The sequence below is a fragment of the Rosa rugosa genome, chromosome 1 (assembly GCF_958449725.1).
Source record: "Rosa rugosa chromosome 1, drRosRugo1.1, whole genome shotgun sequence".
Classification (NCBI taxonomy): domain Eukaryota; kingdom Viridiplantae; phylum Streptophyta; class Magnoliopsida; order Rosales; family Rosaceae; genus Rosa; species Rosa rugosa.
Window position 1 is genome coordinate 62,121,494 of NC_084820.1, and position 27,444 is coordinate 62,148,937.

The window sequence follows — 27,444 nt, forward strand, 5'->3', positions numbered from 1 at the left end:
AACAAGCCTATGAGGATGGAGAAGCTCATCAACTTGTTCAGCAAGCTGAAAAGAATGTTCAGATCCTCAGTTAGGAGGAACCTGCTTATTGATCATCGAGTTAATGCAGCTTCATCGACTTCTGCTATTTGCTGTGAGGATCTTTTCTTTCCATCGAAAAGCATAAAGAGTCATCATAAGGGAAACGATTATGCTGATGATCCATTTATAGCAGCTCTTACGTACTGCAGCCGAGAATCATTTTGCTCTTAGACCAAACATCTATGTTTGAGAATAGAGAAAGTAGAGCCTATTGGCCTCTTAAGGTAGCCGGCCTATTTGTTCTTTTTGATTTCATATCATGTTAGAATTAATGTTCTTACATTTTCATCGATCATGGTGCTCATCAATAAAAACATGATTTCGATCTGTTTTGTTATTTCTTCTTTGTTCTTCATATTTAACATTCTGAGGCTACCTGGTAGCATTTGAAAATTTACTGTTCTTTCACATTTTTGTCCTTTGTTTTGTAGCTATATATCAATTACTATTAGTGATGAACCAATCCGGCCAGCATTGTGACAAGGGCTAGCTAATTATTAGAATTTTATTCCCAAGAAATCAAAGTAATACACAATGAGAAAGCTATTATGAAAATATGCATATCTAGCTATTACAACTACTAAAGGAAAAAAAGTCTCTAAAATTGATAAATGCAAGACAAAAGGAAGATCTAGAGACTACAAATTAGGGAGTCAAGACGTTCAATGTTGCCCGAAGAAAGTGAGCAGAGGATCATAGACTTTTTGATTGGCATTCCCACCCATAATGAAATCCATATGAGCATACTCCTCCACGTATTGTTCCACAAGCTTGTCCTTGTCATGATCACTAAGGTCATTAAGCAAAGCCTTCACATCATTGACGTCCGAAAGTGCATCTCTCCCTCCATAGCCAAAGAAAAGAGGAACGTCTTTCGGAATGCTTGCCATGTTGTACACCGGAGGAGTAAGCTGATTGTAGTGTTGCATGTTAATGGCCGGAAAAATGTAATCAAACATTGTTATTGTTCCTCTCCTGATCACTGTCCAAAATCCATAAACACAAATCAAAAATTGAAATTTTGTAGCAATTAGTAGTACGTAGCTCAGAACCTAGGACATGAAAGACTTACTTTCAGACAAATGTACCATATTTTTTGTGGAAGTGGACTGTGGTATATGCTGAAAGATAAGATTTGAACTTGTTGGAGTTATGCAGCAATTAGGACCTATAGAATGGAACACAAAAAAGAAAAATGCAGGTCAATCAACAAAAAATGAAAGGTACAGCAGTTACTTTGGTTATGACTTATGAGAAAAGGCTTAACATTAGGATTACCGGTTACAGCGGCCATAAAATTGGAGCAGTCCACACCCGGTTGTGAGCACAGAAATGTCTCCAAGTTCTGTCCAGCTACCCTGTTGGGATTTGGAGAAAAGATTATGGAAATGTACCAAACTGAATTAGGTAATACATTTCATGCAAACTAATGACCTTCTACTGAAGCAAAATTGGTTAACATTGTTATCATGCTCACCCTTGAGGAGGATATTCGCGGATACCAGAGGCGTAGAGTCCCTGTTGAATGAAACAGATCAGATTCTAGTAAATTCATCAATAAATTTCAGAATACATATTCAACTAATTACAAAATTTGTAAGTTGAGTCAATATATAGTAGTGTTACATCAGCAGAATATGATTGAGCAGAAATTCTTCCCAACACTGTGGTGATCTGACCCAGATAAGCAACCGGGCTAAGTAAAGCAGCTGATCTTAGTGTGTTACTCAGCTTCTGTTGTGACAAGGCAGCTAATACTGACAATGTTCCCTATAATTCAAATACATCAACCCTCAGTCATCCCTTTTACATAATTTTTTTTCTTTAAATTAAAAAACTAAATACTTACCAATGAATGGCCAACATAGTGTACTTTCTGTCCTGTTTGATTGTTCACATAATTAAAGAAAGCAGGAAGATCATAAGCAGCCAATTGATCCCATGTCCATTCCCAGTAAGTCTGCAGAATCCATGGGTGATAATGTTGATATCATTAGTGAATGATTAGAATGCTGATCATTACCATATGTAAAAGCAAAGTATTTACCGGATCATTAGTACTGAGTGATTGGTGTCCACGGCTAGCCTGCGTTCCTCGAGCATTAGCAAGCCATACATCAAACCCTTTGTCGGCTAAGATAAACGCCAAAGCTTGATCTGGAGGATTGATTAGCCATGCTGCAGCATCCTGTTACCGCACACAATGTTTCTCAATCGGTCAATGTGTGAAATTTACATGCAACATGTTGTACTGCAAGCTCTCAAATATGCAGTTCAAACATATAATAAGGTACGAACCATCGTAAGTCCATGTTGTAATAAAACAGGCAGCTTCTGAGCGGTCGAATTGTTACTGGAACGTCCAGATGGAATCCTCTGCAACCCGAGGATGTAACCATCTTCTGTCGTTACCTGAAATATTCCATCAAAATTTCCATAATAAAACTTAATTTGTAACTAAATGAGTGAACAATGTATATCAAGCTAATACTCTCTCTCTCACGTGCAATTCATATACGTGGAGAGATCGATAAACAAGTATAGTGAACGAAACTGATAAAAGTAGAATTAATTAAGGATCATTTTGCGACAGTTCATGAATTACTTGATGGTCTTGGCAAGTATAGCCTTGTGTCTCCACCAATGATTTGCAAATACCATTTTGATCAAGACTGTTGATTCCTGCAGCTGCAAAAGCACAAAGTAGAGCCACGAGAAGCAGATGGTTTGAAGGGTACTTGGCCATTTTCGAGCTAGATCAATTGGTTCTCTCTGATTTGGTGCAACAAGTATCCACAGTTTATGCTATTTATAGCAAACGAAGGCCATGCATATAGAGATCCATCAGAATATTAATTTACAAAAACCGTCACTTCGGTAATGAATATGAATATGATATAAACAGAAACTTTGACTTGAGAATATGCAGGTCAAACTTTGAAATGTTTTGCCCAAATGAAGTAGAGAAAGCCTGTATTGTGTATCCGCTCCTCTACCTGAATTACAATAATGAATTAGTCTCACTATATCAGTTTTAATTAGTTTCAATTACTATAATGAAATAGTGAGAGACTCGATGAGTTTTAATGAGTTTCCATTACTATTATGAATTACTATTCATGAACATATTAACTTGTAATTTCAATTAACTCATAAATCGTAATATTCAAATTGAAATTTTTGTAAATTAATGGATTGAGCAGTGCAATGGGGAAGAGAGAGATTAGAAAACGTACTTACGTTTACGATGAACGTTTAAGTGATGAATCAAAGGAAAATCATTATTAAAGTGAAACATCTTTTCCTAGTCTTGTATATTCTATTATCAATTCAATTTTCAGTAATCAAATGAAACAAAAATTAGTTCAACGTGCCGTCCACATCAAGTTTTGAACATCATCTTCATAGAATTTCGTGTGTTATACCTTCAATGACGCCGTAGCCAAAAATCTCACTTAGGAATGTCAAATTGGTATTAACTAACAAATTAAACTCACTTTTAATCATCCTCTAGGAATAACACAATCTTTTACTAAAAATAAAACTAAATAACATTTTCTTCAAAACATATAAGTATAAGAAAATTAAAGTTTAATATATTTTTTTGTACTAAATGCAGAAATTGAAAGACCCTTAAATTATGTTGAATAATTTTGGGATTTGAGATGAACAATAAATATAGGGAAAAAAAATATTTGTTACTTCTTTTTTTCAAAAAGAAAAGAAAAATACATGTTACTTCGATTTAGCATACTAACAAAGAACCATAAATATGCGCATATGGCATGAGACCATGGGTACAATGCCATTATGGGCATATATCGATCAATAAGATAAGAGGACCTTGAAAAGATTTGTATCAATTAGATTTAGTGTATTAAAACTAATTTTCAACCCAAAAAAAAAAAGGATAATTAAAACTGATTAAAGATAAGTTTGTATTAAATTTTGAAAAATAAGACTAATTAAAGATTTTCCAAAATTGAGGATGATCAATTTTGTTTCATTCTATTAAGGTTCAAGGTTAATTAAGACTACTTTTTTTTTTGAATAAAGGGCTGGTGCGGCTGCCCTCAAACCTTGATTAATGAAACTGTCGAATACAAGGGGGGGACATTGAGCCTAAACCCCTGATTACAATGAGCATCTAGAGTATCTTCTGAAATAATATCAGAAATCTCTACAGGAGACTTGTATTCTAACAAGCACCAACTAGCAAAGAGTGCACAATTAGCTACTCCATTTGCTTTAACATAGCAGTGACATAACGGAAAGATAACTCGATATGTAACACGATTACAACATAGCATAAGTACCCGCTTTAACACAGCTTTCCTACTATGTTGCCGCCGAAAAATAAATCCGACGACACTTAGTCTCATCCTGCCACTAGGCGGTAGCGACCATTTGACAAAGCAAAAAAACCGCCGCCAACCTAGAGCAAACAAGGCACATTGAGTGCATACCCAGGCACCAGACCTGACTAGTCCTCCACAACAAGTGTAGAGATTTATTTCACGCCAAAGACGCGACTTAAGTAAACAGCTACTGCAAAAAAAGTTAATAACATAAAGGAAATATGTAGCCTAGACCGGGCCCAAAAAGGGATCCCAAGCCCAAGCAATACTAATCCAGGGGGAAGGAGATCCACAAACCGTCCATCGGGCCTGACCCAACTCCACTACAGCCACCGTCGGATCCTGCACAGCGCCGCCTCGCCGCCTTCGCCAGAACGCCGTCAACGATATGTCATCTCCGACGCACAATGGAGGACTGCCATCCCAGATCGGAACCCAGCCCCGAAGAGACGCCATCTGCAACGCACCATGGAGAATCCGAGTTGGAACACTCCAACCCAGATCGGGATCAGATGACCCAACCAAGATCGGGTCGCTCCGAGCCCCGTGCCACGCCGCGCCGGACGCATCATCGCTTAGCCGCCGTCGAACCGGTGCGCTAAGCCGCAGATTAGGCCTTCGAAGAGAGTACCAGTACCAACCAACAGTCGTAGACTTCCCCTCCATCACCTCTCTGACTTCCACCGCAATCACCCGGATCGGAACTTGATCAAGGGACCCGGCCTCACGCCTGACCCACATGGAGTCGACAATAGCCCATCCGACGACGGCGTAAGGGCAGGCCGCCGGACAGGGGGGGTAACCTGCGTTGAAACTCTCAGGCGCGTGCAAGCGCGTTCTGACTACTCACTGTTTAAGGTATATGAAACTAGTTAATTGCTCATTAATTAAGACTACTTAAGATAAGTCTTTTATTGTTTAACTTTTGTAACTGACCTAGCCGCTCTGCTAGGGTTTAATCGTGAACTTCTCAACCAATCAAAATTCTCAATCTTGCTGGCCATGGCCACTGCTAGCCTTATGGCTAAATGGATCTTACTTCTCATCACTTTCGTTCAACCAACAGTGTTGTATGGGGGTTATTTGGATTTCAGAGACGATGTATCAAGCCCAAAGCAACGTTTGGTTGCTGACAAGGGTTGGTGGCTGTGACGTATGGCAGAGGAGATGGGGATTTGGATTTTGGTGGATGCAGATCGGCGGACAAGGATGGTCGCGGTGTTTCTACCAGCGTTGGGCGAGGTGGTCTACGATGTCGATGTCCTCTGGCAACAGCGCAGGTTGCCGGTGGTGATGGTCTGAAATTCCATGGAGAAAGCTATGGGGTGCCCTTAGCATTTCCTGATTGGGTGCCCTTAGGTTTCCATACCTTGGGCTAGTTGGACCAGGCTTGCTTTGGATGATGATGTGGATGTCGTGGGCTCGGCCAGAATTGGAAGGAGAGTCTACTACTCCTCTTCCGAAAACTATTTAATTTTGTTAGGTTGCAAAAATCATAATCTTTGAGGGTTTTTTTTATCTTGCTTCGGAGATTACTGATTTTTGTTTGGAATAAAAGTGTGTGAACTGTCTAAAAGGTGTGTGTACTGGGGGTATAGTGGGTCTTGTTCTTGTTTTAGAATATGAGTCTCATGGTACTCTAAGAAACGATTCTTTCTGTCGACTCTTTAGGGGTGTTTCGTTTTTGTACTGTTTGCTGAATCTATATAATGGGCTGACCTCATTAATTTGATAAAAAAAACTACTTAAGATAAATATATATTAAATTTTGAAAATTAAGACTAATTAAGGATTTTTTAAAATTGAGAAATTGACCATTCTCGCCCTAGGGTAGCTACACCGGTTAATTATCGTGCTTGTGGGTAATATACCAGAAATACAATTTGAAATTGCCAATAAGGTACTTGCCTAATAGGGTTTCTAATAAGGTGTACCAAATCTTATTCGTATCATTCTGTGTTTATCTATATCTATACTATATATTATTAAGAGAAGAGAGTTTGCTCTCCAAAACTGAAAAATTTGACGAATATAACCCTCTAATATTAAAAAACTTTAGAAACTGAAATAACTAACAGGGACAATAATGTCAATTTAAAAAAAATATAATAAAACAATCAAATTCCTTAAAATAAAATAAATAGTAGTTATTGTTGTAAAAAACTGCTTTGGTTGATAAACTACCCACTTCCTTACCAAAAAAAACACACTTGCACACATAGAGTGTGGGCACATGCTAGTTTTTTTTTAAATAGAAGGTTCATTGCGTTAGATGACCAGCTAAAAAGCCAGAGTCTACATATATACCCTTAAAGACAGAAAAATGGTGGGATAACAACCAAGTTCCTATCTAAGTACTGTAACTCATTACAAATCAAATGAAGCCCACTTTTTAAGCGGACTCATATACAAAGAACAACTCCGTGTCTTCTGAGGCAAAATCATCTTCTAGCCAACCATCCGCCAATCACGCAATTGTGGTACGAAGTAGAAAACTACTTCCCAGCAAACAAATAGGAGTCAATTCCTCATCCATAAGCCGCTTTCTCCAACCCAACTCGAGATAATTACCAATTCCATATAACCATGATCTGAATTACGACTGGCACTTTAAAAACCGTAAGGCCCTGCATCACCCAAGGAGGTCAACTCTCGGGCCAAGCCTGCCCAAAACACTAAGTAATGAATGAGGGTGGCAAGACACCCTCAAACCTGGCCCAATTCTGGATTGAATCAGACCTACTCAAATGGGCCCAAGAGAGACTGAGCCCAAATGGCCCAACGAGGCTAGCCCGAGACATGTGCACTCGCTGCCAATCTGCCACCGCCGCCACAACCATCTCTGGCGGCCGACCTCGATCAGTGTCAAGCCCGATCATGGTGAACCCAAAGCTGTCCACCACCACTCGCAATCAATAGAAGCCAAAAACTGCAACCCGAGAGCCGCCGCTCCCCTGTACAAAACCACCAAGACGCTCGACCTGCCGGAAAATAGAGGGCTCGCAGACTTCCAAATCCGACCGGTTAACTCACCGTCCCGCTTTCAACACTACCGCCCAGAGATCCGCCTTCCGACCCAGACCCCAATCATGCCGGTATCAACCTTCCAGAAACGTCGTCGATCTGCCTCGATCCAACAGCGCCCAAACCCGTCACCCAAATCCAAGAAACCACCCGGATCTTACCGACCCTCTGTCACCACCAAACAGACACAGAGGTCTGCAACTCGCGACCTACAACGAAGGCCCGCCGGTGAAGACTACCGCGCCGCCGCCACACTCTACTTAGAAACCCTAGGGCTCTGCTGGTTGTATCACGTGGGCACATAATAGTTAAAAAATTAAGAGTTTGTCTAATTAATCGTGTCAAATGACTCAACGACCGTCTCAACACTAATTCAACTCATTTTTGTTACTCATCACCTTTACTACTCTCAAACGATAGTAAGAATTTGTTTGTATGAGATCTTGGTTTCGAAACCTCAAATTCTTTTAGTCCCCTTTTCCAAGGTGCCACAAGCTTGCGGTACGACTAGGTAGGTAATATGCTGTCATTGGGGCTCTGTATTGGTTTCCCAGAATCATTCACTATAATGAGTGTCAATGTGTACAAACTTTCAACTATAGATTCTACTCTTACATTTTACTGTTTTAGTATGACTTTTGTTGGTAAAATAAGAAGAAAGAAAGTATTGATATTACTTTGTACAAATGAGGTTTTCAATTTTTCACTGAAGTTTGAAGAAAGCCATGAGAGGATCATACACATCTTGCTTAGCATTTTCACCCATGACAAAATCAGCATGAGCATAATCATCTATGTACTGAATCACAAGCTTATCTCCATCATGATCTTTGAGGCTGTTGAGCAATAGCTTCACATCTTGGACATCAGAAAGCGCATCTGCCCCTCCATAACCGAGGAAGAGAGGAATGTCATGCGGAATGGTCGCCATTTTGTACTCTGGAGGGGTGTCCTGACCGTAGTGTTGTTGGTTCTCCTCCTTGTCATTGTAGTCGAACATCGCAACTTTTCCATCTCTTATCACTGCACATTAACCACAGGACTCAATTTTGAGCAGAAGTCTTTCCAGTAGTGATGGTTTAACTGTGAATTGGATATTAGGAACACTTACTCTGAGCAAGGTGGATCATGTTTTTTATTGAAGTTGCCTGAGGCTCGTGGTCTAGAAAAATGTCGGTAATGGATGAATTTAAGCAGCAATTCTGGCCTACAAGTTACCGAAACTTCCAAGTCAACAGACGATGTCTAGGTGTCAGTATTAGTAATCATGTATATATGAACATGTGTATTACCTGTGAAAGAGGTCATCAAGTTTGTGCAGTCAACGCCTGGTTTGGAGCAGATGTCCTTGAGAACTTGGACTACCTTTGGTCTAAAAGTTAATGAATGAGTCAATTTACCAAAATTACCATGTGTCAATTGTTTCACATATAACCAACAAGTGTACAAGCACCGTTCTTACCCTTTTGGATCAAATTCTCTAAAACCTGATTTGTATAAATCCTGTTATAAGAAGATAATAAATCGTCAAAGACTATTGTTTCTACTGGACATGCTAAAATAGATGGAAGGAATTACTCTAACCTCAGCAATGAAGTTTTCAGCAGCAGTTTTTGCTAGGGGTGAGGTTATCTGACCAACATGAGCAATTGGGCTAAGTAAGACAGCTGATCTCAACATGTTAACTAGCTGGTCTTCTGAAAAAGCACCAAGAGCAATCAAAGTTCCCTACAAAATAGTCCACATTCCGTTACATGAAATTTGTATGGTATCTTCGAATAAATCCCGAAACATGCATACAAAAGTTGCAAAACGACAGGGTTGTTAATTTCACCAGTGAATGTCCAACATAGTGAAGCTTCTGTCCTGCTTGATCATGCACATACTGGTATGCGGCTGGGAGGTCATAAGCGACCAATTCATCCCATGACCACTCCCAATAGGCCTGAAAAGAAGAGAAAAAGTTATTCAACAACAAAATGGTGACAGCAAGAGGAGAGTTTGATAAAGATAATGATATGTAGTATTAGTAATTACCGGATCATCGGGGGTGAGTGATGTATGTCCAAGGCTATATTTGGTTCCACGGGTATTGGCAATCCACACCTCATACCCATTATCTGCCAAGATGAATGCCAAAGATTCGTCTGGAGGTAGTAGCAGCCATGTTATCCCATCCTGCCCACACACGCCATATAAACTGTTACATCTCAGTTCATACAAATGTACTAAACTTAATGAAAATTTAAGTTCCTGCAGTAGAATTACTCACCATAAGGAGTCCATGTTGTAGAAGAACCGGTACCTTGTTCCCGGAGGTCTCCCCGGACTTACCAGCTGGAATTCTCTGCATACTGAGTATGTAGCCATCTTGTGTTGTTACCTATCAACCAAATGGCAAATGCAACCACTTAAGTTCAGTCCGCGTTTGCTAAACAAAAATCACAGCTCTTGACAAATTGAACTGAAGGGAAGGCACATACTGTATGTTCTTCACAAGGGTAGCCTTGTGATAGCACCATTGATGCACAGATACCATCACTACCAGATGGAGCCACTGCCGGAACCACGTTGTCTTCGAAAGAGAATAGCTTTGTTCTAGTACCAACTGCCAATCCCCAGAACAGAACAACTGCAGTAATAGAGGTAAGAATGTTTGCCATTTTCATTTGTTATAATAATGAAGGTTCTGCCATCTTTTATAGGTAGAGAAAAGAAGATAAAAACAAGAAAAGGGTATTGACATGAGGAGCTCTGTACTGGTATCTCGTATACAACCTCCTTTCTTCAACAGATTGCTTGGTGGATTAAACTGTCTAGTTTAAACAAAGACATCTAATTGGGCCTACCTTTTCCTAATTAAAAATCATTAGAAAGTTACATCAACCTTGGATTTCGCCTCAGCCACGATTCCATATTTTAACAAGTATAGCATGGATTGTTTCAAACAAGCTAGTGATCCAAGGATGCAAACCAAAAACATGTTCATTCCAGAGAACTATGCTTTGTCTGTACTTTGCTAGTATGTTTCTTTTGTCTCATTACTAACAGATGAAGACGTACCGCCAATGCAGGCAGATCGAGAAAGCTAAGGCCATCACCCTGGTTTGGCAAAGAAAGAGTCACTAGATTTATGAAGATATTATTAGCTCATGAAAAAGAAAGTCAAAAGTCCTCGTTTGGCACTAATAAGACCTTTTGTTCTACGTCTTTTGCAGGTCGATCAGGGTCGCATTCATGTTAATAAGCAATGATAAAGAGTTCAAGAGAACCGGTTAACTTTATGTGTTCGAGTCCAGAATCATTATGCTCTTAGACCAAACGTGTATTTGAGAAAAGCGAAAGTAGAGCCTATGTGTCACTTAAGGTAGCCTATTTGGTTCTTTTTTATTTCATATCATGGTGAAATTAATGTTCTTACATTTTCATGTTATTTTATGATTAGGATTATGACTTTAATTATAATTAGAAATATAATTTGGATTATAATTTGACTCTAATTTGGATTGTAATTAGCTTTAATTACCATGTATATTTAGGGAACATGTTAACTTTGCATCCTGTGCGAGACTATCAAAAGTTGTCGTCCTTGCAAAAGTCTAGCTCTCACATCTTCACTAACTTGCAATTAACAAATGAACCTTAAATTGTGGTAGAAATCATGTCTCAAAACTTTAATTGTCTCTATTATTACATTTTGGTATAAATTTTGTTGGTAAAAAGAGAAGAAAAGAAAAAGTACTGGCATTACTAGTAATGTTGTCACTGAAGTTTAAAGAAATCCATGAGAGGATCATATACATCTCGCTTAGCAGTTTCACCCATGACAAAATCAGCATGAGCATAATCATCTCTGTACTGAACCACAAGCTTATCTCCATCATGATCTTTGAGGCTGTTGAGCAATAGCTTTACATCTTGGACATCAGAAAGCGCATCTGCCCCTCCGTAACTGAGGAAGAGAGGAAGGTCATGCGGAATGCTTGCCATTTTGTACTCTGGAGGAGTGTCCTGCCCGTAATGTTTTTGGTTCTTATCCTTGTCAATGTAGTCAAACATCGCAACTTTTCCGTCTCTTATCACTGCCCAGAAACTGTAGGATTCAATATGGAGAACAGTGTTTCTCAGTGGTGATTTCATTGTGAACGGGAAATTAGAAAGACTTACTCTGAGAGATATGGATCATGTTTTTAGTTGCAGATGCCTGAGGCTCATGAGCTAGAAAGACTTGTACAATAGATGGATTTAAGCAGCAATTCTGGCCTACAAGTTAACATAAATTCCAAGTCAACAGACGATGTTTTAAGTGCTAGTATTAGTAGGAATCTAGAAATGTAGGGACATACCTGTGAAAGAGGTCAAGAGGTTTGTGCAGTCAACGCCTGATTTCGCACATGATGCATTAAGAACTTTGATTATTGCCTCTCTATTAACAAAGAACATAGTTACTATCTGTGAATTGTTTTCAAGAATTTAATGAACAAGTGAACAAGCATTGTTCTTACAATCGTGGATTAAATTCTCTATAACCTGCCTTGTATAAAGCCTGTTATAAGAAGACAATAGATTGTCAAAGACTATGGTTCGGTTGGACAAACTAAAAGAGATAGAAAAAGGAATTGCACTCACCTCAGCAATAAAGTTTTCAGCAGCAGCTCTTGCAAGGGGTGAGGTCATCTGACCAACATGAGCAATTGGGCTAAGTAAGACAGCTGATCTCAACATGTTCACTAGCTGGTCTTTTGAAAAAGCACCAAGAGCAATCAAAGTTCCCTACAAAATAATTCCACACTCCCCATCACTTAAGATGCCTACATTATATCTTCAAATAAATCACAGAACAGAATAGGAGTAGCAAAACTGCAGAATTGTAAAATTCACCAGTGAATGTCCAACATAATGAATCTTCTGTCCTGCTTGGTTATGCACATATTGGTATGTGGCCGGGAGGTCATAAGCCACCAATTCATCCCATGACCATTCCCAATAAGCCTGGAAAAGAGCGAAAATTATTGAACAAAATGGTGACAACAAGAGGAGATTTGATAAGGAGAATGACATGTATTTACCGGATCATCAGGTGTGAGTGATGTATGGCCGAGGCTATATTGGGTTCCACGGGTATTGGCAATCCACACCTCATACCCATTATCCGCCAAGAGGAATGCCAAAGCTTGGTCTGGAGGTAGGAGCAGCCATGTTATCCCATCCTGCTCACAACACACCATATAAACTGTTACATCTCAGTTCATACTAATTTTACTGAACTTACAGAAAACTCAACTTCCTGCAACAGAAGTACTCACCATGAGGAGTCCATGTTGTAGAAGAACCGGTACCTTGTTTCCTGATGTCGCCCCAGACTTCCCCCCTGGAATTCTCTGCATACCGAGTATGTAGCCATCTTCTGTTGTCACCTGTAAACCAAATGCAACTAATTAATATCCCTCAACGTCTACTAAAAGTGATTTGCAACTCATTGATAAATTGAACAGAAAGAAAGCAGCACATACTGTGTGTTCTTCACAAAGATAGCCTTGTGCTTCCACCATTGATGCACAAATGCCATCACTACCAGATGGAGCCAACGCCGAAACAGCAATCCCATCTTCTTCAGAGAACAGCTTTGTTCGAGTTCCAACTGCCAACCCCCAGAACAGAACAACTACAATGATAGGGGTACCAATGTTCGCCATCTTCATTTGTTATAATAATAAAGGTTCTGCCATTTTTTATAGGTACGGAAAAAACAGATAAAAACAGAAATGGACCTTCACATGAGGAGCTCACAGAGTCATACAACTTTTGTCAACAGATTGCTTAGTGGTTTTGAACTGTATTGTTAAAACAAGGGATCTAAAGGGCCTACCTTTTTTGTAATTTAAAACAATCAGAAAACTTCAACAACCTTGGATTTCACCGCTACCTCGATTCCATATTAAACAAGAATTTCCTTGATTATTTCAAATTTCAGACAAGCAAGTGATCCAAGTATGCAAACCCAAAAATATGTTCATTCCAGAGAATTATACTTGGTACTTCGTTGGTACTGTTACTTTTGTCTCACTAGTAATAGATGAAGCCATGAAGACGTACTGCCCATGCATGCAGGCTTAGAAAACCAAGACTATCACCCTCATTTGGTAAACAAAGTTGCTACATTTATGCAGATATCATAAGCAGATGAAAAAGACGGTCAAAACTCATATAATCCGATCCTCTATCCTTTGATTGAGAGAACTCTGCTTTCTAATCACAACTCCTAGAAAATTCTACTATGTTCTTCAACGTCCATGTTGAATACAATGAGACTGGTTTATATTAGCAATCAACCAAAGACCAACTTTGCAAAAGCTCCGGGCGGTCCATAATCATACAAGATGGGTATGGCTCAACATGGTAGAACAAAATCTTAGCAAAAACCAAGGGTACATTATACCTTTACAACTTTATCAGGTTGCTTAGATTTACTGAAGCCAAATGCCAAAGTCCGTGGGTTGGTGTATTTTCCAAGTGCATATCTAGGAAGAAAATTAGATTTATTCAAGAATAAATAGACAACGTTCAGTTCAATTCCTATTGATCGACGACTCTTATAACTTATATTCCCACTATGACAAATACAATTTTACAGGAAACAAAAACCGACCTCAAACAAATAGGAAACTATATCAGTAAACCAAGAACCTGTCATGACATCTGTTTGCTAACAAGATTAACAGGATTCTCCAAATTATGTGCAGTTTGAGTGTCCTTGATCTTTTCACACGTTTTGACTGCATTTTCTGGTGTTTTGTGTTTGAGTAATGGTCTTTTAAGAAATTGGAATTGCCATCCTTTAGGTTGTTGTATCCGCTGCCTAAGCAATTGCCACCTTTTAGGCTTAACGTGCCCTAGCAACTTCATCTGCTCCTTTCTGAACTGCTTATTTGCAAACCACCTTCCACCTCGCCAACCCAAAGCATAGCTGCAGTTCAGTTAAAGAAGTTGAAACATAAGAATATCAAAGACAGTCAAAAAGCTAAACCTCAGTTGCTAGAAACCAAAAGTGCGGCAACAAAGAAGAATGAATATACAATCAGGAGGATAGACAAACTACCTATCAGTGATACTGTAATAGACTAAGAGGTAATGGCACGACTGACTCGAGCAAATTACTGTTTATATAATTTGTTCCAACTTTTAAGCGAAAATAATTCTTCTCCAAGTTTTTACGGTGATCCCCATTAGAGATTACCACTAGCATAGAACAGGAATTCAAATTTTATCTGATCTATCACAAGAACAAAATGATATCACTTAATTTAACTTCCAAGAGCACCTCAACTCTTATCAATTAAACCTCTGAGGAAAGCTATCCCATGGTTGTTTAGTGACCACTTCATGTGAGACTCCCACAACTCCATAACCTCTGGGTGGACTTGATAGAGCTCTTGAAATTATTGTCTAACATTATTACTAGAGTGAGCACTAGAACGGTAGTGTAAATCATAAGAACACTGAATAATTCAAATATGTAGCTTCATAATAAGATTTAAGAACAAACCCGATGATCAAAGTGGTTCCAGCAGTGGCGATGCATGAAGAAAGACTGATACTTCCAGAACCAATAACTTCTCTTATTTCTGATTCTTTAATATGATGATTTTCTTTTATCTGCCAGAGATACAAGAAAAGGTGAGCTGTAGAGAAAATATACTCTAACCAGCATTAGTGAACCAAACAATCAAGTAAATGTAGATTCTGGTTGCACGGATAAACTAAAACCTATACTGCTTGTTTATATGATGCATCATCAAAATGATAATATCAGAAATGGATGAAAACAAAAGTACAAGGCATATATAAGTAGAGCTAACAGAAATCTTTGTTTATAGCCAAAAGTGTTTCTTTAAAATTGTAACCCAAAAAAAAAAGTCTCTTTAGAATTGAACAATATAATCACTGTTACAAGGTATGAAGGATTTGGTAGCCAAATGTCAATAACTTTCAATACTGTGCTTACAGTTTTTTCAATCGACTCAAGCCTCCGATCAACTCTTGTATCATGTAAGTGGCGTACAGTATATCCTGCATCCATCACCGGATGTGTATTAAATAAGAAACCCTTTCTAACAGGTCACCGAACAGAAATGATATTAATAAGATTCAAGGAAAATATTTGCAACTCAATGCATCACTGAAAATAAACAACGAATTATTTGTTTCTCGAATATCCCAAAAGGTTCATACATATCGGGAAATGATCAGTAATTCATTACACTACAATTAATTTGCCACTACAAAAATCTAGCACTAGAGTCACCTATAAGTAGAAAAGATCATACATTTGAAGTTTATATTATAACAAACATAACATAATTTGGACTAAAAACTGCTCTATACTCAGGTTCAGTTCAGCCTCCTCTCTATCCCTAAAAATCACACACCCTTTAACAAACTTGTTTGAATGAGGGCTTCAAACAAATTAAAACCTCACTGTCTGCCAATATTTCAATCCCCAATTGAAGTGGAATGCCAAAATGCCACTCTCATTCCCATATAGTTTGCTTAATTAATTTATATCCATGGTGCAAAGTCACACCCTTTTTATCAATTTGGTGATCATAAAAGAAACATGTATGCAGAAAAAGCAAACTGGAATTGAGAATCAAAAGGCAACGGAACAAGAACTCACCAATCCATGCTGTGGCAACTGAAGCTATAGAAGTTCCAACTGTGAACACCACCTTATGACTTTCAAACACATCCTGAAAATCATTCACAAACAGAGAACATGAAAATCAATCGATACCCAATTCCTCAAACTCAAAGAAAACCCTGGAAATTCAAAAAAGCAATTACCTTGGTTGAAAAAAAAGTGTCCTGAACAGCAGTCCATGATCTCAGAGCTCTATGCCTCATATTAGTCCTTAATTGGGGCAGAGACTGAGAAAATAGCTTCCCTGAGCCTCTAAGTCGGTTCATGGCGCATTCTATTCTAATTGAGATCGGTGAGTTGGGGAAACGATTCAGAGGAACCCACAACCTAATTTGTAGGAGGGAACCTTTAGCTCGAAGCTTGAAGCTTATTGACGTCTGTAGTGTCACAGACGAGTATTTTGGACCCTTCAACTTAGTTTTGGCGAGGAAGATGAGAATTATGGCCGTAGGATTTTACTTTCTCCTTTTACTCTGCTATTTATACTCTTTAGATTGGGATGTATCTAGTGGTGGAGTAGCTTACAACTTACAACTTGGAATCTGGAGAGGGTAAAGCCTAACACTAGAAAAGTGAGGAGTCCTTAGGGGTAAGGTTTAGGTTATCAAATACAACAACATCACATACGGAGTGAGGTAAAAACTTGGTCCAAAAGCCAGTTAAGCAAATCTTGTGCCCGATGTTTACCAATCGATTAGCCACAAAAATAGTTTAGTGTGTATGAAACTGATTTCTTCGAAAGAGAGAACAAGGTTTTGGATATCTGTCATGATCGACTTGATCCTCCAAGGTATGGAGTAAACATTCATTGATACAATTAATCAAAGTCTTAGACTCACCTTTCACTTGGAAGATCCAAAAACCAAACTTGAGGCATGAATAAGCCATCACAAAGACCTGGAGTTTCTACTACTAAGACATTAGACGTATGTAAGGTTTGGTGCTTGGTTATTGGAATTGATTAAAATTTTGTATTCTTGTTCATTTTTTTAGTTTTACAAAGGATAAGACTGTAAAGAGTAATGTGATTCAATGAAGAGACCCCAAATAAAATATATCAAGGTCAATTAAAAATCCTTTAATGGAAACCCAACATAGACCATTTACATAAACGATAACGAATTTTTGACATTTCGTAACGTATGTGTAAATTTATTTACGAGAATGTCATTTTGTGCATGTCTTCACGTAAATTGTTATTTACATAACTTTTCTTAAAAGATTGTTCCTAAAGTGACGGTCTAAACTCTTACAAAATAAGAAGTTCTTAACATGCACGTAACATTTTATTTACGAGCGTATCATTTTTCATGCATGTCTTCACATAAAGTATTATTTAGATAAATTTTCTTAAAAAATTGTTCCTAAAGTGACCCTTTAAACTCTTACAAAATAAAATTTTCTTGACATGCACGTAACATTTTATTTACGAGCGCATTATTTTTCGTGCATGACTCGTAAAAATATCCTTTAGGGATTGCTCCTTTGAAAACACCTTGTGATTCTCTTTCTTGTTGGTAAAACGCAAAAGAAAACCCCAAATACATGTAAAATTCGACTTAAAGGGCCGATTTGTGTTTCACTTTTGTTAAAGTCTCTAATCTCTATGAGCAAAAGAAACAAGGAACCTACTTATGGGAATCATTTTATGCATAAGACATGACAAGACCAATTGCCAGTTTGCCACGTCTTTCCAACAACTAACACTCACCAAAGAGCAACAATAAGAAAAATGGTTTCAGAAGACACCGAAACCAAAACGAATCCAAAGAACAAGCAACTTAAGTTGAACTCAAAGTCCAACGAAGAAAAAAGATGTTCCTAACTCACCGACTAGGATGATCAACAAGTACTTCCAGGGTTGGAAGTTGGAACTATGCAATGGAAGCTTGTGCCTTGTAGACCATTGCTTATACAAGAATAACAGTATTACACACATAAACATGTGGTCTCTTTTTCTTTTCCTTTTATTTTTTTCCTCGTTTCTTTATTTCTTTCTGGAGGGGAGTGAAAAGAAAAAGAAAACCCATGTGAGGTGAGGGGGGAACCCTAAACATCTTCTTCTGCATTATTCTGCAAAAGTTAGGGGGAAGGGTGCAGTCTGCAAGGTCTTCTTGGGGTTTGGGGATATATTTGATATATTTTGACACTCAACCTGTCAACCAACCAGTAGTGCAAAAGAATCTGCATCACATGTGCAATTTAATGGCTCTTATCAAAAACCCTATCAAGAAGAAGATGCATCCTCACCAAACAAAGTGCAACCCCCACCTCCTCTCCTCTATACTCTACTTCTTCCATACCATACCCTTTCCTTCCCCTCTTTCCCATTTATTATTATGACCATTCTTTACTACCTTCACAAATCACCACCTAATGTCACTTCGTTCTTATCCTACCATCACAATTTTCAATAATATTTTCAATTCAACATGCATACCATACCCCCCTTCAACCACAAATGCCCACAATGATCTAGACCCATATCTCATAATTGAATGTCATGCATTTATAATTGAATGTTATGCAAATGCTAACAAGGAGGATCAAGATCAAAAGAACAATCAAAATGAGGAGGAGATTTTTTCTTTTTAGATTTAGATAATGTTTTTGTACAGAAAAGGGGAAAATATAAGATGGGTGATGATGAAAGTGAATCTGATCAAGAAGGCAAGCAAACCCAGAAGTCAGATCCACTGATTTGTAACCAGATCTATATTAGCTTTAATAGTACAGACGATGACGATGACGATGACGATATTCCGGAGCCCATCAAAGTTGAAGAAAACCCCATATGCTATTCTACAACAACAACAAAGAACAATATTCTAACAGAGCAGATTTCGAAGATAACAACAAAAACAAAGATAAGAAAACTCAAATTCTTCTCTCACCCACCAGTACCAGATTTTTTTTTTTTTTTAATAAGATATTCCAGAGAAGAAAATATGGTAGAAGATGGAAATTAAAAGGGACCATTATTTAGAATCAGAGGCAGAGCGCGGTGGCTTGAAGATCGTGATCATCCACGTTGTCGCCGGAGAAATCAAAACCATCCATCGGCGGCGGCATGTTCAGATCGAAGGGCAGGGCTTTGCGGAAAGACGACGTGAGGACGCAATCGTCACCGTCGTCGACGACGGAGGAAGATGAGTCACAATCGCTGTGGCAGTCCTCTGGCGAAACCGGATACACCGGTCTCCGCTGCGTGGGTTTCATCGGAGGAGGCTTGCCGGAGTTGACCCTCGGTCCGCTGAAGGACTCGACGGTGCTGCTGAGGCTGCTGGAGGTCGGCCGGCTGGCCTGAATCACATCGATCTTGGAGCAAATCGCGTCGTCGTTGAAATCGCCGCCGTAGAAAGGATCGCAGGGCAGGGAGAAGTTGGTCTTGGCCTTGGGCCCCCGTAACGATCGGGCGGCGGCGTCATACGCTCTGGCCGCGTCCTCGGCGGAATCGAAGGTCCCGAGCCAGACACGCGTCTTCTTCCACGGGTCTCTGATCTCGGCGGCGAATCGGCCCCACGGCCGCTTCCGCACGCCGCGGAATCTGATTTGCGGTTGCTGCTGCGACGAAGATGGCGTCGTTTTCGGGGCTGCGGCTGCCGCCCGGGGCTTCTTGCATGATGCCGGTGATTGGTTGTTGGCTGCAGCAGCGGTGGCTCTGCCTGCTCGCCGCATGGGGATTGGAATAGGAGAGAAAAACGGAAAAGATATATAGATAATCAAAGAGCAAAGAAAGAGAAAAGGAGATGGTAGGTAGGTGAGAGGGCCTATCTTATGAACAGATGTGATGATGGTGGTGGTGGTGGGTTTTGGCCGCTCTACCAGTTCTCTTCTACCACCTCCTTTTGAGGTTTTCTCAGATTGGGAAGGGGTTGATAGGATGTGGTTTCAGTTTTGTTGGGTCGAGAGATGGGTGTTTCTCCGATCACTTTCTTCTTCTTATTTCGCTCTGGTTTTTATTTCTCTCTTCCTCCCTCTCTCATCGTTTTGTTATCGTCTCATCGCCTTTTTTATTCGGTCCGAAGCCGAATGCGGAAAAAGAAATTGCCGCGTGGAAATTACACAAACGCCATCGCACAGACCAACTACGTGGCATCTTTTCTGCTTTTTTTTTTTTCTTTTTTTTTTTTTTTGGTTGTCCTTTCGGGATTTTCTTTTCTTTTCTTTTCTTTTGAACCAAAAAGTCTGTAATTTCACCAATATCCGAGTGAGATTCATAGTATATTATTCAAATTACATTGTAAGGATTATTCAAACCATCATCAATGTGATTGAAAATTTACCAAACTGATCTATTTATCTAAAAATTGAATATTCCATGTGGCCTAAAAGTTTAAAAGTTGGTCTAAAATATGGTTCGTTTCTTGATATGAAGCTAACTGGTTTAGCTCTACAGCGTTTCTCTATCAATCAATGCTCAAAAGTTTTTCCAACATCAGCATTTGAAACAATGCCATTTTCATAATCTTTTCTTTATTTTGGAGAAGGAACCCTAGAATTTTTATTTCACTAGAAGTTTCTTACTCTTTTTTTTTTTGGAAAATAAATATTTTTAGCGACATTACAAGATCACTAGTATGACAGTTATGTACATTTTGATGCTAAAGTTATCGTGGATGATTACGACCAATGATTCGGAAAAATAACGGTTACGTGAGTAATAATTGCTTATTGTTAGCAAACATTTGTCGTATATGGAACCTCTAATAAAGAAAAACAAAATATACGAGGATGCATTAAGACTTTGGAGTAGCTTACATCTGTTCGTTGTTCCAATGGGACACATGCGGCAATATAGCCAGCAGATTGTGGCTTCTTTTCATAACATACAAGTATTATCGGTTTGAATTTTGTAAATGAATAATTGTGATTTGTAGGTCGAAAGTGTCATGTGGTACATTCATCACACAACAAGTGATACAATTTAAGGGACTATATATAATGGGATTCATAGGAAAATTTTGGATCATCAATTTACATAAACAAAGTAAAAGGCGTTGATCAGAGTTCTTAAGAAATCTTATTTATTCTAAAAGCCGAATTTGAGTATAGATGTCGAGGACCAAGAGTCCTTAATTGCTGACGAGTGACGATCGCAGAGAATTCAACAAAGGGCTTCTTGGTTTGTCAGTTTGTCTTATAAACTGGAACCCTTGAACCGAACTAGTACAACTTGATTTGAGATGTTCGATTTTAGGCTTGAGCCTTTGGTCCTCAGTCACTAGGGAATTGTTGGGACTGCATTGTAGCATTATGGACATGTGCACTTTGAGCTCGACATTACTTGGTCCACGTACATCTTAATGTGACTCAAGAATTATATGATCCTCAAGTAGGGAGTGTATAACTTGCCACAAAAATAAGAAAAATAGGGAACATAAAAATACCAACAACAACAACAACAAGAGAGATTAGAGTATCTTAATGACAATAAAAGACCAGTCGCAATTGTTCTTGGACCAGATGACAGCATCTTCTTTCACCCAAAAGAAGTATCAAGTGGCTGCACAAGTTCGAATGTAATGACAAGATATTAGAGCATGAATGGTATGAAAGATGGCAATTGTGACAACTATACAATCAACCGATTTTAACTTCAGTTCAGGAAGCTAAAAAGTTTTCCATGTGGATGTGGGTATTGAAAATCTACACAAACTAATCATCCTACTATATATTGCCAAACAAAGGGTAAACTCTCTATTTGGACAAGCAAATGATCTAAGTCCAACTTCTCCTATATATAATTGAAAATATAGCTTCATTTGGTTGTAACTGTAAATGTCATGTATTATAGACAAATTTATACAAAGAACCATATTTCGAAGGTTCTTCTTTGGAGTTATTATTGGGCGTTCTTCTGTTTCTTTCAGGCCTATAAATGTTGTTATTGTTCCATCTTTTGGTTGTCTAACCTTCGTTTAATAGGCAAAAGGTCTAATTGGCCCAGGTGGTCGTGTTCTTCTTAATTAGTTCTAGTTTTTCTTTCGTACAGACAAACTCCAAGCAAATATATATATATATATATATATATATATATATATATATATATATATATATATATATATATATATATATATATATATCTTTCACAACATAGGCATTTAAGAAAAGATAACAATAGGATTAAGAGCAATGAATATTTATAAAAGTAACGGTTAAGTGAGTAATAAATACTTACCATTAAAGTGTTAAGACGATCTAGTAATCATTAGTCTAACGAGAGACTCTAATAAAGTAAAACAAAAGATATGAAGATAGAGTTGGGAGAAACATTAGTGACACGTGGAATATAGTTTGGTTTCTAACTAAACAATTAAAGTTGATAAGTCGGACATGTTACGTGATACAATAATTTCATTTAAATTTTTTCTCTCTCTAAAATCACACTATTTAATCGTACCATATATTATTGGGGTCATATGAAAACAAAAGTTCTGATCCTTGACCTAGAGGGACAAAGTAAAAGGTCAAGGCATACCCAAGTACAGGAGTCATGTATTGGGAGTCCTTGATAGTTAACCGTCACATAGCTAGGATTCAAAAAGGGCTGCTCCGTTTTTGTTTAACAAGGTTGATCCTTTGAGCCTGACCAGTACACTTTGATTGGATGCTGGATTGCAGCATTGTAGGCTCGAGCCTCTGAGCTTGACTAGTAGAAAGCCGTTGGGGACTGCTCCATTATAGCATCATGGGCATGAGCACTTGCATTCGACCTATGAAACATGATAAGGTCTTATGTTGGATATTTGATTGGTTGATTTTATTTTATTTTGGTTAAGCCGTGTGATTTATCTTTCTTAATTGTTAATGAATATGTTGTTTTGTTCGATGAAACATTATACGTACTAAATAATTACTAAACAACTCACGTATACTAATGTCATACTTGGCTCTTCAGCAAAAAAAAACCGAGTACAGTAAAAAATCATATGAATTTTGATTCCAATGTCTATAGCTAAAAAGTTATTTGTTTTTTTTGAAGGCCTTTAAATTCAAATAGTAAAATGTCTTATTATCTTTTTCTTTGCTATAGAAGATTCACTAACCTTTTCATCATGGAATAAGCAAAATACAGATTCGTGAAACAATCAATCACGTGAAACAACGTTTTCCCAAGGTAACTATGAATTTCATCTTCCATCACAACTTTATTATTAAAATCTGCTATTTTCCGTGAAGATAGCTCAAATTGGTATATCCCTTTTCTTTTCTTTTCTTTTTGTTTATCAAATTTTTTTTTTTAAAGAAATTTTTTTTTTTGGGTTATTATCACAAATGGTACCTGAACTTTTCCTCTATTTTATCGATGGTACCTGAACTTCAATTTTGATCACAACCAGTACCCGAACTTTTCGATTTCATTTTAAATAGTACCTAAGGCCACCTTTGGTCACTATTCCGGCCAAAAAACCCAAATCTAAAAAAATAAAAAACAAAAAAACAAGTTCAAGGCAAGTCTATTACCAAAAAATCATCACTATATATGATCGCAACCCTTGAAATCATCAAAAATCATCACTATGATCGCCTCCCTTGCCGTTTTTAGTCGGAATAGTGACCGGAGGTGGCTCTAGGTACCATTTAAAATGAAATCGAAAAGTTCGGGTACTGGTTGTGATCAAAATTGAAGTTCAGGTACCATCAATAAAATTGAGGTATAGTTCAGGTACCATTTGTGATAATAACCTTTTTTTTTTAAAAAAAAGGACCAGTGCGGCTGCCCTTACGCCTTATCCATTAATGAAACCATAGAATACATGAGGGGGACATAGTGTCTTAACCCCAAATTACAATAATCACCTGAAATAATAACAAGCGTCTCACCTAAGGAAATGCATTCTAATATGCACCATTTAGCGAAGAGTGCACCATAGGCTACTCCATTCGCTTTACAATTGTGGTGACAAACCGGAAAGATAATGCTCACGTGGAGCCATAAGTTACTAATACTATCAGCTTTCCCAGTATGTTGCCACCGGAAATATAACTCGGTGACACTAAGTTTCATTCTGCCACTAGGAGGCTGCGACCATTTGACAAAGCAAGGAACTCGCCGCCTACCTAGAGTAGACATGGCACGCAAGGTGCACAGGCAGGGACAAAGCCCACATCTCCAAACAATGTAGTGTTCGGAACTTATTGAAAGCAGAAAATAAACTACAATTAAAAAAGCAAAATAGCTGAAAACAAAGAACAACCCAGCCCAGATTGGGCCCAACACGAGAACCTAGGTCCAAGATCCGTCCAAGAATGTGGGAAGGCCCCACCCGACCCAAACGAGCTCCTGCCGCCTCCCTACCATCGTACTACCACCCCCATTCACCCATCGAGCTCTCACCGCCGTCGAAGCACCACTGTTAACGCCGCACGGCTAGCCAAACCCCAGATGCCAACCAACGTTGCCCAGATACCAGATATGGTATGGCACCATTGATCGATTGAGATCAGATCGATCTCCCCAAGGCAGAAAGACCTCCGATCCCATCTTCCCTTCACCGCGCCGCCCACTGCACCATCAAGCCTCGGCGCTACGTAGCGGTGTAGGCCACCTGCATCCCCCTTTCAACCCCATCCGCCACCATCGACTCTGAACTCTCTTTTGGTTATCCTAACGTACCTTCCCCATCCTGAAACCGAAATCCAGACCCAAGGCCTCACCACCAACCAGCACAGCAGCCACGAAAGTCGCTAAACCAAACGGTCCTGTCCGACGACGACGTCGCTAGGACGTGCCGCCGGACGGAGAAGAAAGCTTTGATATGACAAGTTTGCATGGCTTATACCCCAAATAAGTACAAGTGAAGCATCCAATATTGGAGAGTGTTATTGACGTTTCTTATAATCGCAATCAGAGAAGACAATTTTAACATATCCGATTTTTATTACATAATAATTAATTATACATACACAACAACCAATTCATGAGTTCGACTCATAGTTTTTTTCTTACTAAATAAAGACTAGATTAAATGATACTGACAACTTCGAAATTTTGGACATAATTTCTACTTTCTACAATAATTTATCATTATTACGCTGTTGTCTGGTACAATAATTTCGGTGTACAGTATAATTGCGATGCAGGAGCTATTTATTAAGCTAATGAAAGTGATTAAAGGCAAAGGGGCAGATACATGATGGTTTTTACTATTTCCCTTGAAAATGAAAAAGCAAAGCTGCAAAACAAAACGAATCTCTGTTCATTGAGGACGATGGCATTCGGTATGAGTCTGACAATGCTGCCCCTTGGCTGCTGGTTCTTAAAATTTAGGCAAGGGCAATAAATTGCAAGCTGAGGGTTTTGGTCTCATGGCAGGATGGATTGAAGGTTTCCAAAGAGTTATTGTTCAAGGAGATTCTAACACAGGAGTATTACTATTGTTTGATAACATCAATTTCATCATATATTTCTTGTGAATCAAATTTCGTTGTTGTTCTTTGGCTACTCTAAAGAGTAGGTATAATATAACTGATAGCCTGAAGTATTTTCTTGCTTTCAACTTCGACATATTAGTGTCCGATTTAGAAAAGATCGAGATTGTATTTTAGAACTATTTTTCTCATTAAAAAAAAAAAGAAAAAAGGAAAAGAAAAAGAAGAGGAGGTTACTGATCGACACCACCTCCGACCAAGGTTCAACGATGGTAATGGGGTTTGGGCTCCACTCTGACCGTCAAGTCATCCATTTTCCAGACCACCAGTCTCTCTCTGACTCTCTCTCTCTCTTTATGAGTTTATTCCATCATCTCCTCCAAATTCACATTCACGCCTCTGGTTTCGTTTTACCTATCAAAACTCTCTCTTCTTCTTCTTTTTGAAAGATCAAAACTCTATTCTTAGATTTACTTAGTTGGTAGGGTAATTCATTCATTAAATCATCACCACCACCTATAATTTTCTAACCCTAATTATGCTGCAAAATTACTTTTACCTTGCTTCTTGAAAGCAAAAGAGATACGGCTTCATATGAAAATCATGCATGTTCGTGGATTCTTCTCCAAAACCAAACAAGAGATCTTGACAGAAATTTGTCACGTACGAAATTGAGCACAATTTTGCATAGTTTTCATCCCCATCTCCAAACTAGTTAAATACAAATGTGAATATCTAGGGAAGGCGAAAGCACTAAATAGGATAGCTCCGCCCTATACTCGTACGTAACTACGTATATCAAAATATATATCCATATTTCCCCAGTTATGTTTTGAATCTATTCTATTGATTTTCAATAGAACCTAGAAGTTGAGTACTGGGAGCAGCAGGTTTCCCGGTTAAAACAACCGGCAACGGCTCTTCGTCAAGCTAGTCGCCTAGTAGAAAACCATGGCGGGCTTTCTATGAGAGTGTGGAAGTTCTTGAAGGCAACAACCGACAGCTGTACATGCTTCTCCCTTTGCTTATAATCCACTCCACGTGTCCTGTAATACGGTATTTCCAATCTGTCCCATACCCTTAATTAATTCCACTTTTTGACTTCACCATGCCTCATAATCGACAATTTGCTACAGTTAGCTATTTAGATTTCGGTAAAAATTTTAGAATATCGACAAATACTAGTTAGAGAGCCCGCGCTTTGCTGCGGGTAATATATAATTGCATTCTAGTTGTATAACAATTATCAATTGATTTCTTTCTAACTGAATTCTCACATATAAGGTCTTGGTGTTCTATTATATACTTGAGAATAACCCGAAGAAACAGGTTTCTTTCTTTGTTTGAAGCTACTCTTTGCCCATGTTTTCTGTGCCTTCATTGCTCGTGCTACCCCCTTCTTGACCTGAAATGAAGATTAACACTATGAATTTAACAATGGTTGGGATATTCTGAGTTCCATCTCTTCTAGCATCTAAACTCTAAATTATATATCAAATCAGGCACAAAATGAGAACAAAATCAATTTTATCACCTTAACATCATTATCAAATGAACCCATCCATTTAGAAGTTAGCAAAGACTTCATAACAGAGTAAGCATAGCACGGTTACAGTTAGTTAATTGGCCACCTGGTTAAAGGGTTTTGGTGTTTTGTTAATTGATGTGATAAAGTCTTGTAGAATAAAGCTGCCGGTCCGTGTGCTATCTGTTGAAGATGAGGGTAGCTAGTGAGGCAGGTATATACATATACATACATATCTATGATTTTGAATCCATAACCTGTATTATATTTCCTTTTACTGTCAAATTCTTACACAAACTGTTAGAATAAAAGTGGACCTATCATCATCTATATTAAGTTTACAAATGGGATTGGAATTTTGTTCATAAATAGGAGTTGTA

General features: G+C 38.5%; 5 protein-coding genes across 5 annotated transcripts; all 5 read right to left on the reverse strand.

Annotated features, from left to right (window-relative positions):
• Positions 1–743: 743 nt before the first annotated feature.
• LOC133732387 (triacylglycerol lipase 2-like) lies at positions 744–2,827 on the reverse strand. Its single transcript, XM_062159935.1, has 9 exons — positions 2,687–2,827; positions 2,380–2,493; positions 2,129–2,269; positions 1,931–2,041; positions 1,671–1,851; positions 1,584–1,599; positions 1,360–1,439; positions 1,154–1,249; positions 744–1,063 (listed from the first exon to the last, which is right to left on the reverse strand). Exons 1-9 carry the CDS (start codon positions 2,825–2,827, stop codon positions 744–746), a joined length of 1,200 nt encoding a protein of 399 aa, XP_062015919.1.
• Positions 2,828–8,005: 5,178 nt separating this feature from the next.
• On the reverse strand, positions 8,006–10,150 carry LOC133744006 (triacylglycerol lipase 2-like). The gene is made up of 9 exons (XM_062172108.1): positions 9,947–10,150; positions 9,736–9,846; positions 9,501–9,641; positions 9,298–9,408; positions 9,048–9,191; positions 8,926–8,966; positions 8,756–8,835; positions 8,575–8,670; positions 8,006–8,486 (listed from the first exon to the last, which is right to left on the reverse strand). The coding sequence occupies exons 1-9, from the start codon at positions 10,130–10,132 to the stop codon at positions 8,167–8,169; spliced, it is 1,230 nt and encodes a 409-aa protein (XP_062028092.1). The 5' UTR covers positions 10,133–10,150; the 3' UTR covers positions 8,006–8,166.
• Positions 10,151–11,052: 902 nt separating this feature from the next.
• Positions 11,053–13,846, reverse strand: LOC133725953 (triacylglycerol lipase 2-like). Its single transcript, XM_062153376.1, has 9 exons — positions 12,977–13,846; positions 12,770–12,880; positions 12,533–12,673; positions 12,345–12,455; positions 12,093–12,236; positions 11,969–12,009; positions 11,810–11,889; positions 11,631–11,726; positions 11,053–11,545 (listed from the first exon to the last, which is right to left on the reverse strand). The coding sequence occupies exons 1-9, from the start codon at positions 13,163–13,165 to the stop codon at positions 11,226–11,228; spliced, it is 1,233 nt and encodes a 410-aa protein (XP_062009360.1). The 5' UTR covers positions 13,166–13,846; the 3' UTR covers positions 11,053–11,225.
• A 137-nt stretch (positions 13,847–13,983) lies between these two features.
• Positions 13,984–16,635, reverse strand: LOC133725955 (uncharacterized). Its single transcript, XM_062153378.1, has 5 exons — positions 16,308–16,635; positions 16,141–16,213; positions 15,469–15,533; positions 15,010–15,119; positions 13,984–14,430 (listed from the first exon to the last, which is right to left on the reverse strand). The coding sequence occupies exons 1-5, from the start codon at positions 16,428–16,430 to the stop codon at positions 14,154–14,156; spliced, it is 648 nt and encodes a 215-aa protein (XP_062009362.1). The 5' UTR covers positions 16,431–16,635; the 3' UTR covers positions 13,984–14,153.
• A 2,099-nt stretch (positions 16,636–18,734) lies between these two features.
• LOC133725954 (ethylene-responsive transcription factor 3-like) lies at positions 18,735–20,164 on the reverse strand. The gene has a single exon (XM_062153377.1). It carries the CDS (start codon positions 19,840–19,842, stop codon positions 19,153–19,155), a length of 690 nt encoding a protein of 229 aa, XP_062009361.1. The 5' UTR covers positions 19,843–20,164; the 3' UTR covers positions 18,735–19,152.
• Positions 20,165–27,444: the final 7,280 nt, after the last annotated feature.